Source organism: Lycorma delicatula, chromosome 8 (genome assembly GCF_047948215.1).
Source record: "Lycorma delicatula isolate Av1 chromosome 8, ASM4794821v1, whole genome shotgun sequence".
Lineage (NCBI taxonomy): Eukaryota > Metazoa > Arthropoda > Insecta > Hemiptera > Fulgoridae > Lycorma > Lycorma delicatula.
The window spans coordinates 104,361,935-104,378,049 of record NC_134462.1 but is presented as its reverse complement, the minus strand read 5'-3'; the positions used below and the strand labels follow the sequence as shown (position 1 = coordinate 104,378,049).

The window sequence follows — 16,115 nt, the reverse complement described above, 5'->3', positions numbered from 1 at the left end:
AATAAAATTGATTATATTTACTTCTAATTCAAGTCTCTTCAAAGTATTGGATTATTGAATGAAGATATAATTTCGTTACTTTTAGTAAAATGAATTTTTATTCTTAGTTCATCTATAAAAATGTAATTTATAAACCATTTATAGAAAAATTTTTTTTTGAATGGAAAAAATGACAACCGACTCAAAATTCTGTTTGGCTTTTTTCTTATTTTAGAACTGCAGTAAAAACAAATATATAAGACTACAACTATGGCTCACATCTTTGAAACTGAAATCAAATAAATAGAGGTTTCCTTTTTTTTAAAAATTTGGTGCTTCAGATTTTATGTAATAGTGTGATTTGATTAAACTAATAATTACAGTTTAAAAAATTAATAATTATTAATAATTTTAAAAGCTGCAACAGGTGCTAGTTTGTAACTTGAAAACCTAAAAGCAAAAGACCAATTTACTTCATAAGAATATTAGAATAAAAATGCATACCAAAATACTGGTAAAATATTTTCATATTTTCAATATGAATTTCTGATTAAAAGCAAAAAAGAGAAAGACTGAAAACAAAAAGTCTTCAGACAAATACTATGGGTGCTTAGTTTTCCATATCACTTTTCAAAGTTGCTCAATTTATTTCTGTTATACCTTTATATCACTCACACACACTTTCACAAATAAACATGTATACGCAAGAGAGAGAGAAAAAACCACCTAAAATCTAACCTTTAAAAAAAAATTATTTTGATGTAAATATTACCTTTTTTCAATCTAATTAATTTTGCTTTTAGAATAAATAGTGTATAACTACGGTAAAGTGAAAAACATGATTATTGCATTCTCAACATTTTGAGATCCTGTGAATTCAAAAATACTTAAAATGTGGTTATTATCTATTTATATATGCATTCTAGTGTTTCATATTTGTTCCACCTCCCTTTCACTAAATCTGGAACAGTTTAACTTACAATCATAAAATATTTGATTTGGTAGCTTATGCACTGGAAAGAGTGATTCAATTAAGTTTTGAAAAATCAGATGAGAATGTTAGTTGTAAAGATATTAAGAACTGCTAGATCCATTGATTATTTGTATATAATTTTTCTAATTTTTGATCTGTTTTAACCATCAAAATCTTTTACTTTTTGTTTTTTCAAAATATTGCAGGAAGAAAACTGTTATACTTGACTGAAAGACTGAGATGGAACAGCATTTCTTATCTGGAAAATCTCAGTCAAGCATGGCATTTTTTCATATGCTACAAAATTTCAGTTTGTTATTCAAATGTATAAGTTTTGAACTTATCTTAAAAATTATAAAATAAAAGAAAAAAAATTGCAATCTAAATAATTTATCTACTAAATTCAAAACACAGAAGTAATAACATATAATAAAATTAAAATTTCATGAATCACAGATAACTCTTTGGGGTACGAACCAAACAAGCCAAAAAAAACTTTTTTGTAATTAACATACCATTTTATGAAGCACTTATATATCTGAAGCTTAAAATTAATTGAATGTTTTCAAGATTATATACATAAATTAACTAGCAATGTTTAAATAAAAGCAATTGGAGTCTCTTATTTAAATAACAACATACGAAAAAAATTAACAACTGAAATTACTTAACTTTAACAACAATAATTTATGTTTACAATTTCTTTACATCATAATGTAAAGTATTATCAATCTATGCCTGTTCCCAAAAAACTTATCAGGAATGTATCATGATCATAACACATTGTTAAAATTAACTACATTAAAAACAGCATACTTAAAAAATTTACTCACATAAATTATTTTATTAATAAATACTTTTAATGTTAGCAATAATTATATTATACTTTTTATAATCATCTGTATATATATATATATATATATATATAATGAAGGTCATTTCAATGAAGTTAATACAACTTAATGTTATTCGACGGCTACAAAAAACCTAACAGCAATAAAAATAGATCCTCAAACAAGAGTTGTAGTCAAACAAGAGATGTAGTTTATTTACCTTCAGATCTGTACATCACTAACTAATTTTAATTAATTAGCCACTAAAAAATTATTACAGAATTTCATTAAGTTCTGAGAAGCAATCATTAGTCAATCAAAGACTAAGAATTTTGAAAAATATTGGAAATTTTTTAATTTCTCTTATTTATTCTTCTTTAAGTTAAGTAATCAATATTACAATTTTACTCAGTCAAATCGTTCTTTACAATTACAAAAATAATAAAATGAGTAAGTAGTAATCAAAAAAAATTACATCAGAATCAAATTTATAACCTACAAACAACAAAAACATAATAATTTTCTCTAAAATCATAATTTCTTAATAACAGATTTATCCTGTTAAAATTTACAAGCCAACTGAGCCGGGGTTATTAATTGAATCCCAAAAAATAAAAAAACAACATTAATGTGGACCATCAAATCCAATAAAAATGAAACTGTAATTTTAACATGACTTAATCCATAATTCCAAGGAATTTAAAAAAATCATCATAAAAGCTACTTCATGATGAAATTAATCTAAAATTGATAAATTAACTTAATTTTTTTTTTAATACATCTTTTGAATGCAGTAATACAGATTTTTGTAGAACTTTGTTTCTGTTAAATATAACAAGAATTAGAAAATAGAAGTCTTTAATAAAGATACTTTTGCAGAGAAAAGAGAAAACCACCAGCAGCAAACTTATTTCAATATTAGAACTATTATAAGAAGCAAGTAAACATTTACAAAAATTATTTTTTTATTTTTTATTTCTAATTCAAACACTACATCCCACAAATTGAATAAACTTAGTGGTTAATAACCCATGGTATCAATTAGTTGTAATTTTGCTCCCTATAATATAAACTTTCTTTTGTTTGACTTATCAAAATGTTTGGCTTCAAAGGTTTGGCATGTCTTTAATATTTGGTTTTGTTAAGACCATTAAATAACTAATCGCTAGAATTTTATTTTAATTTGTTTTCTCAACCTTTTTTCTAAATTTTAGCATTACCTGAAAGGAACAATTTTGGGTTCGACCATAAAGTACTCAAAAAAAAAAAAAAATTTCATTAGAATGTATTTTAGTTATTAATGGGGTTTCTAGATAAATGCAGAAAGATCCAATATAAAACAATGATAATTAAAAATGAACTCTTCTGACAAGAAGATTCTCAATTCTTTTAAATATATTAAATCTAGAAACAGGATTAATGAAGATTGAGCACTTACGCAGAAAGTACACAAGCAAAAAGGAAACAAACTATAATCCAGCTGATTAATTAAATTCCTGGCTGGACTAGGGGCAGCAAAAGCTATTTTAAAACAATTTAAAGAAAACTGGTTCCTTTTCACTTCAAAGGAAAGGCAAATGTGGCCATAAAAGATAAATTTCTTTAACACCTATATTTACTGACTGGAAAAATCAAGCACGTTGTTAAAGAAAGTTGAATCTTGACAACGGTATTTTAAGGATCGGTAGAATGAGAAAGGAAGTGAAGAAGAAGAGGAAAGTAGATAAGGTGAAGGCTGGAAACTACAAGAGAGCAGAGGAGAAGGCATGACAAAGACAGATGGACAAAGACAGAAGGCAAGACAAAGATAGATGGAAAAGTAGTAGTGGTAAATGACCTGCCGCTTGAACACCAGATGATGATGATGATTAGAAAAATTTCAAAATCAATTTTTTATACAATCACAAAATTTTCTATTTAAAAATGGCCAGTAATACAACAAATTAGGCTAACACAAATATAATCTTAATTAAATTAATGAATGATCCATCTTAAGAGTAAATATTATAAGAGTGTCCTTATGTTTTTAAATATATTTTTAAAATAATGTATCATGTCTCCAGATGTACCACTACAATTAGTTCCTTTCTTAAAAACAGAATTTTTAAAATTGCAAGGTAGTCATAAATATTATAATCATATTGAGGTGGACTTAACGATTTGATTTGATTAAGTAAATTAATAAACAGTGGAAGGAATATCATGTTTAACAAAACATGATATATATATGTAATATATATCATATATATATATATATATATATATATATATATATATATATATATATATATATATATATATATATATATATATATATATATAATATATATATATTTCATATATATGATATATATCAAAACATTATATATATAGCTACGATGCCATGATCCTCATCGTGGCTTCACCCATACTATATGATTTACTTAATTTCCAGTCACGGGCAGGGAATTTAGCAGTTCAGGGCTCTCTTTGCGCACCCTTCCCACCTAAACAGGGGGCTCTCCTCCTGGACTGCCTTGTCACTAAACTCATACTTGTAATAATAATATTTGGTCAGTGCAGGATCTGAAACTTTGAGAGATCTGAAAAATGCAGGTTTCAAACTAGTCAGCCTCCATCTTAAAAATATTAGTTACAGCTAGTTACTAATACGAAGGACGAGTAAAAATATTTTTTCACAGTTCTTAGCATTACCCATCCCAACCCTGAAATGGGAAGACACCCAGCTTGTGATGTTACTGGTCGCCACACCACTCCCACCACTCCCTCCACTCCAAGCCCTGAGGGACTTTACCGGAGGTCGTCTTTAGAACCTCTAACTGATTACATCTCACAGTCATCAGCCAGGCCTCAGTCTGGATGCCACCGATGTAAATGCCTCGGCAGGCATTTGCATAGTAAAATAGAAATCAAATTTTGCCTTCACATAGACCTCAAATGGACATCTTCAAATCCAACCTAACATGAATCCCTCAAACTAACTGACCGAAACCACGGAAGCGCGAACCCTGCGCCTAGTCCAGATTTGACAGCACCGTTCGTGCCTCAGAAAACGAACAAGTTGAAAGGTAAATCAGTGCTACACTGATATTAATCAAAATTATGTCTTACGCAACATAAAAATTCAGACTTACACCCAAATAAGTCGGCCAATTCAGGTCACCTAACAAGGGGAACGTAACCTTATTCTGGTCTGCGAATGAGCTGGAGACAAACCCCACACACCCACCCAGTCCCATCATGTAGTCTCACGTGGCATTACAAAGTTACGATCAGGACCACCACCGGCAGAACAAAGCCATGCCCACAGTCGCATGAGATACCATACCCTGGCGGCACAGCCACCCCCACCAGCGGGGGGCCCCATTGGGATTCACAAACAGCACCAATATAACCATGGCATGACGCCAATGCACCTACCTCCAACCAATCCAATGCCTAGGCCGGAACCCTAGCCTCCCGGGATCCTACCACAATCGAGTATGTCGATTAAACTCCCTCTGCAGACCTACACACCACAATATAGACCACTCCTCACGGATCATCCAGTTAATATGAAGATCTAGAAAGGAATGTATTCTCTCAAGTTCCCTAACAGCTCGTAAATATTCAACCTCATATCAGGGATAGACATAGAGGACGTGGTCCACTGTATCATCAGTCCCACAAGCATTACCCAACAAACACCACTAGGAGGTGACCGTACTTCATTTTTCTTTTCTTTTTTTTTTGAATTTATATTTTTTAGTCAAGTAATTGAAGCAGGTGCAGTCAGTGGCAGTGGCTGTATTGTCTGAGCCACAGTGCCATTCACCATTACATCCCTTAAAAAAATTGAAATTCAAAAAACCCAAAAACAGTCTTTAGATATTTATCTGAAGAGTATTTGCAAGCACAAATCAAGTGAATATGTCATTCAGTTTAGTCTGAAACGGGAAAAATTTGCAATCACTGTTTATAATTTTCACCATTTTCAAGATCTAATTTTGAAAAATCTAAAAACTGGCTTTTAAATATCACATGACGATTACACACAGCAAAAAACAACTTGGTATCTTCATTTTCTATGCAGAAATTTAAAAAAAAATTGTAAATTTCATTGCTACTGCATTTTAACCCTTTAAACTAAGAATTTCAAAAAATCCTTTCTTAGTGTGCACTTACACCATAAGAAGAACATGTATACAAATTTTCATCAAATTACCTACAGTAGTTTTGCTAGGCGTTGATTATGAATCACTTGTGAAATGTTATATATATATATATATATAATATAACAAATATATATCAAATAAATAACTTTAAAATCAATTATTTTACTCCACCAGATGCAATTCACATAACAAATAAAGGTAATACTCATCCCTGTCTGTAGCGCTTTCAGGGTTTTTACTCCATCATCAGCAGGCCAATTTTTATAAATTACACATAAGTATAAATTAAAATATAGTTAAAATTCATGGTAAGATTCATGTATTAAGTTTTAAATATAACTATACATTTATACTATATAAAAATTGGTAACTGTGATTTATAAAAATTGGTTTGCTGATGATGGAGTAAAACCTGTATCTGATGGAATTTGAACTATATCTGATGGAATTATATAACTGTTTTTAAAACAATTTTAAAATTCTAATTATATATTTTACAAGAATACAGAGAATATTTTGTTAATTTCTAAGTTGTGGCTACACTGCTTTGATCATCCCATTCTTTAAGTTGTCAGTGTAATGTGAGGTTATTGTTTATTGGTTATTTAGTAATTTTCAAGTTATAAATAATGTTTTGTGAAAGTTTATTCCATTTTTTATTACAAAATCATATTTTCATTTTCTTTTCGTTTTTTTATCTTTAATATATATAATAATGGACATAACGCCATGAAAGCAATCAAAAATTGTTTCTCTTCTCAGCATACCACAAATAGCTCTGTGACAAATAGCATATCACATATAGCTTCTGAGTGTGGTGTTGGACTAGCGACAGTGAATGTTATTTTAAAACAATTTAAAGAAACTGGTTCATTTCACCTCAAAAAAAGGTAAATGTGGCCATAAAAGAAAAACTACTTAACACCTATTTTTAATGACTGGAAAAATCAAATAAAACAGGTCTCAGAACCGAATATCCTGTAGTTTTTAAGATATCCAATGTAAAACAGAAAAATTTGGTGAAGAAAAACATATTTTCTGAGGGGTTTGAAGTACAATAACTTTCTTAAATGATAACAGATGCAAAAATTTTATTTTCAAAACTTGTACAATTTAATTCTGAGAAAATTAATGTAATAAAGTCTATGAAACACAAGAAATATCAACTTTTATTATTAAAAAAATTAAACAGAACAAACTTACAGAAAAATGTTATGAATTACAATTATGAATTACAAAAATTAACAACAGCTGCTGTTTAGTAGAATAAATTTAGACCTTTGAAAAATTAGGTGGGCAACACTAATTGTAAGCTTCAAACTTAATCTGAATACTACTCATTGTTGTCATAAGATTGTGCTTATGTGTTAATAATAAATGTTAGGCGGTTTAGTTTTTGACAAAATTTTGTTTATGTTTAATTATTTTTGAGAATCAAGTAATGTAGTGTTTTTGTGTTTGCTTCTACTCTTAACTATACGTACAATTTTCCAATTGAGTTTTAAAAAAAGTGAAATTCCATTTTGAATTCTTTGTTTTGAAAAATTCCACATATCTTCACTCATACAGAATGTGCTGATATTTTTGTATATGGCTTTTGCAATGGAAGTGCTCCAGCTGCAGTGGAAGATTAATGACGTATGCATCCTGAATAAATAGTTCCAAACCATAAAGTATTTTACAGAATATTTAATTATCTTCGTGAGAATAATACACTTCCCAGGCTCATGGTTCAACTGAATGTCAACTGGTACATGGTGATGAAAGGGAAATCACTAGTCAGGTGGTACAGCTTAGTGCTACAATAAGCACGCTATGAATTTCTACATAACTCAACATTCCAAAAAGTACAGTGTGGAGAACATTACATTTCATGGACTGCATTCTTATCTTGTTTAGAAAGTTCAACACCTCCAGCTCAGTGACCATTCCAGATGAGGGCAGTTTTATCAATGGGTTAACAATAATTATCACTTAATTCCGTTCATACAATTTTTGGACAAAGCTATTTTACCCATACGGCATAAACCACACACAGAATTCATAAAAGTAGTCTGAAAATAACCCACATGCTGTTTTTGAATCAAATCACCAGCAATGATTTCCAGTGGCGTGATCAACAACCAATTAATAGACCCTTTCATACTAGAACAACATGTCACAGGGAGAGATTATCTGGTATTTTTAAACAATGAATCTTTTTCAGTACTTGAGAAAATTTCTCATTAGCAAAACAAAGTGAAATGTATTATCAACTTGATGAAGCTCCAACACATTTCACGAATGATGTAGAATAATTCTTAGATGAAGAATTTAAATGTAAAATGGTAAATGGATTAGACATAGAGGGCCAGTAAATTGGCCAGCTAGATCACAAACCTTACTCTCTTAGATTACTGTTTATGGGAACAGATTAAATGCCAGTTATTCAAGCATAAAGTAGACACAAATGATGAACTGATCGCTCACATTTCCCCCTCATCAAGGAACGCAAAGATATAATTAGGTTGGGAACAGAGAATGTAAAGAAACGAGTTGAGAATTGCATCAATGTCAATGATGGATTTTTCAGACATTTATTGTCAATTAATATAGTATAAACCACAGTGAGTAATTTTAATAAAAATATTTTAATAATACAAAGGTCTAAATTTATATTGTAGTAAAAGACAGCTGTGTTTTTCAATTTTACAAATTCATAAATAATCTTTCTGTCCACTTTTGTTTTTAAAAGTTGATTTTTTGTTTTTCACAGACTTCATTACATCAATTTTCTCAGAATTAAATTCTCTACAAGTTTTGTTTTAATAAAATTCATGCATTTATTATCATTTAGCAAAGTTATTGTACTTCAAACCTAAAAAAAACTGTGTTTTTCATTAAGAATTTTTATGTTTTATATTGGATATCATGAAAACTATGGGAGATACAGATCTGGGACCTGTTTTATTTGATTTTGCAGGTCAAAAAATTTAAGAAAAAATTCAAATTTTACATAACACCTTAAAAATTTCAGTATGACCTCTCATTTCACCAGAGGAACAGAAATCCAGACAAATTTTTTGCTAGCCATAACTCGATAACAAGCACAAGCATTTTCAAGCACATGTTTGCAGGAACTTTTTCTCTTATTTCAAGCTCTAGAATCAGTTCCCAAAATATTTCCCTTACCTCCTGAATCACTCTAGATATTTACATACATACAATTTTTATAAATTTTTATTTATGGAAAAATGAACAGATATTAACTTAATACAAAAAAACCCATACTGTACATGATTCATATTTCACACAGTTTTGATTCAAGACAAATGTACAAAAATAAAAAATATATATATATATATATATTATATACAGGATGATTCAAAGAAACAGGAAATTTTGAAAGTTGTGTTGGGAGCCGTGGGTGACTGATACCACTTGATAAGTGGCGCCAGCCTCTCTAACCTAACCTGCCATTTAGTTGTCATGGATCCTTGGAGTGGTGCACAACATGCATTTGCTATCAAAGCGTTCACCTGCAAGATGTCATCTTTAAAAAATAAACTAAAATGTATGTATCCTAAAATGGCAAAATTTTTGTACGAAATAAAATTCATTTTCTAAAAAAAATTTTTCATTAACGTTATTTTTTTTAATTTCCCGTTTCTTTGAATCACCTGTATATATATATATATATATATATACAAATATTTTCATATAATTCAGGTAATTTTCACACTATAGTAAAAAAGAAAACATTAATTTCTTAAATAAGTTCCCCTCATAAATGTAAAAAGATATATTGTGCCATCATATAGACATAGCTGCACAAATTTGAATTTTATATCAACATGCATTTATTAGCTTTTGTTTTGATTCTGATTTGTCCACCAATGGTTTATTATTAACAATACTCCCAGAAAACTTTTAGTTTTTAACACTTCAAAAGCACATAAAGCGCATGTAGCAGCACATGTGAAGCTCCATTCATAGGCTAAATACCTACTTTAAAATTACTCTGTTCCCACTGATATGTCTGTATTTGTTCTAAGAATTCTTAGAACTAAAAAAAAAAACGTTTCACCATCAGATATGGTGCTAATCTTTTTGAAAAATTTATTCCCTTTTTCATCTTCATAAATTATCTGACCCATTTTCATGAAATAAAAATGAAAAAATCAAATCACAGCTAGAAATAGTGACCCAGCCTTAAGGTTATCCATAGTTAAAATAGAATGATCATAATTTTTATATTATTAACCATAATTATTCTAGTTTAACCTAAGTCATGGCTCCTTCTCCTAAAGAGAGGTTACACTTAATCTATGCATGTCTAAATCAAGTTACGATTATAATAGTTTATAACATTATAATAATAGAATTTTGCTATTTAGGTTGTAAAGTTACAAATGATGGATAAAAAAACCAAAATTACAATTTCAGAAGAGAATGTAGATTAAATTGTCAGTATCAGATTCAGATTAAGAAATAAATTCTTAAAAATACTGTCATGGCATGTGAAAGTTTATGGTAGTGAAACACAGAAAATAGGAAGCAGAAAACAAAGAATATATGCTTTTGAGATCTGATGTTCTAGAGAATATTGAAAATTAGTTACTTTAATTGATTAATAAATCATACTTTTCGGATGAATTGGAGGGAAACTGTTTGAGATAGATTCTTGTAAAAAAAAAAAAGAAAAGAACAAGGCAGATGGGCCACATACATTAAGGCATCCAACATTAGTGAATTCGATTCTAAAGGGAAATATAATAAATACAATTAGAATACATTTAACAAATAAAGAATGTAAGTAGTAAGAGGTACATTGAGATTAAAATACATTCATAAGCAAAAAAAAAATTGTAGAGAGGAACTAGACCAGTCAATTAGGACCCCTCCTCAACAAAAACTGATAGAAAGAAAACAGAATCTCTTTTTATAAAAAAAAATGTTACATATTGGAAAAATTCCATATATATTATTTATTTATTTTTCTTGAAATTATAAATGAGTAAAATTTTTAAAATTTTATAAAAATTAGTTATTTTTTCTGCTTCACACAGATATGATTTTTCATAATTTTTAGCTTACTGTTTACTCAAGTGAAATTTATGACAAGAGAAGTACTTTTTTAACAAACATATCAGATGCAAAATTTTAAATCTAACAACAAATGGTATTAAGTTCAAAAGTGTTCATCAGACAATCAAGATAAATATTTAAGAGAAATCTTAAACGACTACATCATTTTATGATATAAAATGATATATAAATAATAATGTTTTTTATATGGATATTAACAATTATTATAAATCAATATTTCTAGAACTAAACATGTTTACATTAATTTTTAGTGGATTCATAAAAAAAAATCCTTAAAATGATAACAGATATGTAAAATAAAAAAACAGGAAATTAAAAATATAAATAAAACATGATTCATGATTTCATTAATAGTTGTTATACTGAGTGTCCCATTACAAAACAAAACATATCTATGTCAGTAGATATATTTAAATAAAAAAAGGCATTTGTAAGACATTACATTAAATATTTTATTTCCAAAGCTTCCAATACCTTAAATTCTAGAGTAAATGCTGGAAATGATCAACTTTAGAAGGCGATCACTTCTTTATGAATACATGCTTCCACTCTATTCAGTATGTTTCTTGCAACTGTTTTCAGAGTTTGTGGGTTGATGTTTAAAACAGTTTGTTCAATATTGACCTTCAATAGTGCAAGTGTTCATATTTATTGCTGTAGGCTTTGTCTTTGAGATAACCCCAAAGAAAAATGTACTGGTGCAGTTAAATCAAGAAATCATGGTGGCCAAAAGCCACAACCAATAACACGATCACTAAAGAATTCGTAAACAATATCTGAAGTTGAATGTGTGTAGTGATGTTGCAATGTCATGTTGGAACCACCATTATTGATCTAACTTTTCAAATAGTCCACTCTTTGAAATGAATTGCAATAAAATATTTTGGTATTGTTCCGCAGCAATATGTACTTGAAAAAAAGAAGAAAAATAATTTTTTTCCATATCGCACCTTTGTCTGGATTAAGAAGTTGATGAACTGTTTGAATCTGACACGGTCATAAGTTTAATTTTTTTGTCATCTGATAAATGGTTGATTTTTGTAAATTAATTTCAGCTGACAAACATCTAAGTAATTTTTCTGGCACGGCAGTTAACCAGTCTTTGATTTTAGCAACAGTGCCTGCATTCAACACTATCATCAATCTTTTCTGTTCCTTATTATTAACAGAACCTGCCTCTCTAAATTTAGCCACTAACCTCAAAACTGATGTCTCGTTAGGTGCTGGTTTATTACGGTACTTATGGCAAAAAGACTCTTGCACTGTAACTACTGATCGCATGCTAAAGCACAATTCAAAAATAAAAACACGTTGGTCTTGTGAAAATCATCTTCTTTCTAACAATGCACCAAGCTTTATGATTGCTTTGTAATGGCTATCAATAACAGTTGGCGCAATGTCCACTTGTCAGACAAGTTCATTCCAGTAAAACATAGGGGAGTTGAGCAGTCAGTTCAAATATTATTGAAGGCTAATTGGTGGATTTCGTTTTAAATGGGACACCCTATAATACGTATCACATTTATCTACACATAACTACAATTCTATATCCCAAAATTTTACTGGTAATTTAAAATACTTTGGTACTTTCTCTTACAATCATTGTTAAAGAATTACAGAACTGAAAAGTATATTGTAAAAATGCATAATACATTCCAGAAATCTGTCAGGGGGTAAAGTAAAACGGACAAACGTTCTCAACCAATTCACACACATGCCCACAATTACTTTGATAATCTTGAGTATAAAACTTCATGAAGTTTTTACAAATTAAAGCATGTAGTAGGTTTTAGGCATACCTCAAAAAATAAAAGAGAATATCACAGGTTTTATTAAAAAAGCAGCAGTAAAAAATTTTATATAAAATAATTTTCTTATTTATAATTTCAAATGTTTACATCTAAACATTAGCTAGAAAAAAAAATGTATAAAATATCCAATTTTAGCAACTCACCCTGTTTACCAGTTTTCTTGAAACTAATCTATTTTTGGAAAATTATCATTAATTAATAATAAATTAATTTTTTTTTAATATTAGAATTGATTAATGAATTTCAATAAAAAGCAATTAAGACTTACCATTAATTTTTCATTAAAAAATAATAATAATAATAATAATAAGGAAATAATAGTAACAATATTTTTTTTTTTTTTTTTTCATTTAAATATTGAAGAGATGCAATAATGTTATAATTAATTGTTTAATCCAGACTTCAAAAGTTTAAGAACTAAATATTGAAAAATAGATACTTTTTATTTTGACCCTGTTTACCAGTTTTCTTGAAACTAATCTATTTTTGGAAAATTATCATTAATTAATAATAAATTAATTTTTTTTTAATATTAGAATTGATTAATGAAGATCAATAAAAAGCAATTAAGACTTACCATTAACCTTATTGTCTTTCCTCCATTGACATGTTTCCCAAAGCATGTTCAAAGCATCTTTCATATCATTATCATGATGGACAAGAAATCTTTGGAGCCAATCATCTGAATTCATAATCCTAGCCATATCCTGCGAGTGAAAATAATTTGCTGAAAAAAGTAAAATATGAACATAAAAATTAGCACCTTACAGAAGAAATATCCTATTTATGTTATTTTTTTAAATTTACGTTTTGTTTTTACTTGTATTTTATAAATAACCTAATGTAAGTGCAAATTCACAATTGGTTCCATCCAAAATTTGAGATAAAGCAGTAAAGCACACTCTAATTGCCTAACAACCACACTCAAAAAATCATAAAAGCAATTGACAGGAATGAATTAAAATTCATCTCAGTTACTTTTTAATTTGTTTAACATTTTTAGGAACTAACTTTTGGGCATATTTTGTTTTGAGCATGTAACTAAATAACAAGGAATTAAACACGGAATAATGAAACTCTTGCATGTTCTGATTTTCTGGGTTATAGATAAAGCAAAAACTGACACCTGTTACAAATGTAAATCTCAAAGTGAAATTGAAAATATAAAAAAAAAACAATGGATAATTTCTTTTAAAAATATACATAATTACACTTCATGTAAGAAAATACTGACGTGGTATCAGTAACAAGTATCCTGAGAAATAATATGCTATTTTCCAGAATTATAAAATAATATAGCTACATAAGAGGGACATATTCTTAACTTCAATGATATTCTGTAACAAGATTATTTTGAATTTTTTAAATAAGTATTATTAGCATAAAAATATACTTCACAAATTGGTCTTTATTTATTTTATATCATTGTTTTATAAAGATGATGAGCAGTGAAAATTACATAAAATGATTATTTATTATTTTTTGCAAATTGACCCAAATTTAAATGTTTCAAACTTTTGAAAAATATATACTCACAAATTAAACAAACATCCACAGAATAATGGTACAGATATGATGATAACACTGCCACATTACATTATGTGGTAATTCTGGGCAATTATTTGATCAACTTTAATTTTGTCCGTACGTTACTATAGTACATATGTTTAGAATCAGGAAAATACAAGCTCTAAATGTCAGAAAACAGGTTTGGACAACAGATGACCATGCAAATTCAAAGCCCACACCACATTATAATTACTCTAGTCAATTAGCTATCAGTTTTGTGAATTATCGAGACCTGTTCAGATGATAATCCATTCTAAACAACATAAAATTTTTATGTTGTTTTTACAAAACAATGTAAAAACAACATAAAAAAATACACTAAAATGGATTTATTAGCTGAATACAAAAACACCTCAAGCGAATACAAACACTTACCTGGTAAAAGTGAGATTATTTTAAATTAAAATTTAATATATATGCTATTTGTATGCTTTTAGGATTTTAAGCAACATTATTTCCTCATAAGCAAAGTACTGTAAAAAAAATGTAGTAATTATTATTGTAAATAACCTATACTTCTGGATTTCTACTGATCACTTCAAGGTTTCAAATTACAAAAAAGTGAATTAAAAAAAAATTAATTGTTCTGTATTTCTGTTGGTGTTCATGCTTTTACTTTTAGAATTGGTTACTTATTAAACTAAATAAAGAAGGCCTGAATAGAGTTATTAAGTGAACAAAACTGGCATTTTGTAATTACATTAAAAGATGTATTAAGAATGTTTCTTTTCCTAGATATTTTTATATTTCAGCACAAACTGATAAGCAAATATTTAATTGTAAAATAAGACACCATATAAGTATTTATTTCCTATAATATGAATTATCACTACAAATTTTATGAATTACATTTATTTTTTTTTCAAGCAGCATACATGACTATTTACAAAAACGAAAATCATACAAATATACGACGGCAATTTTAAAACCTGTTCACAATAATTAAAACAAATCAAAAAAAATCTGACTTAACTAAACCCCCTCCACTGATAAAACTAACAAAGTTATTAAAGCAGGAAAATACTAGTAAAATTAAAAAATAAACTACGAGTACTATTAAATAATAATATTCTTTTGTTAGCAAAACTAGCACTTCCATTGTAATAAAAAAATACACCATTGCAACCGAAAGACAGTTATCAGCATCACACCTAACCTTATTTATCATTAGACAAGTTTAAGAGAAGAATGAGTTATAAACTAAAAAAAATATGAATTTAATAATGTTAATTATATTACAATAAGTTAAATTAAGTAATATTATCATAACAAATAAGTGATTACATTTTGAATGTCCATGCTCTTCCTCTAATTTATGAAAAAACTTGGTTCGTAATTCTTGAATATTTTCAATAGTTGGCTCCATTTTTAACAGTACTGGAACAGGAATGACCTCGCATGAAGTTTAAATTGACCTTTGTAATCAGACTTAACAAAAATTTTCTTGGTTAAAGCATTTACAACACAGCTGATTTTGAAACTTTTGTATAAACATGAATGCCTACCTCGAAACCTAAAATTATTGTACAGTAATTTTTTTTAATCAAGATAACATAAAAATGTTAATAATTAAAGTACAAGGAAACTGAAAAAGTCATAATGTATACCAATTTCATTAATTTTAATTATTTGATAAAAATAATAATAATTTTTATCTACGCTGCGTAGTTTATTTTTAGAAATGAATATTTATAATTAAAATAATCAA

General features: G+C 28.2%; 1 protein-coding gene across 1 annotated transcript in view; it reads right to left on the bottom strand.

The window, feature by feature from the left end:
- Positions 1–15,894, bottom strand: part of LOC142328610 (motile sperm domain-containing protein 2-like) — a 78,909-nt gene extending 63,015 nt beyond the window's left edge. Inside the window, exons 1-2 of the mRNA XM_075372423.1 lie at positions 15,692–15,894; positions 13,416–13,565 (exon numbers count right to left, since the gene is read on the bottom strand). Of these exons, the coding sequence (XP_075228538.1) occupies positions 13,416–13,565; positions 15,692–15,773 (232 nt within the window). The 5' untranslated portion in view covers positions 15,774–15,894. The remainder of the gene's footprint in view (positions 1–13,415; positions 13,566–15,691) is intronic.
- Positions 15,895–16,115: the final 221 nt, after the last annotated feature.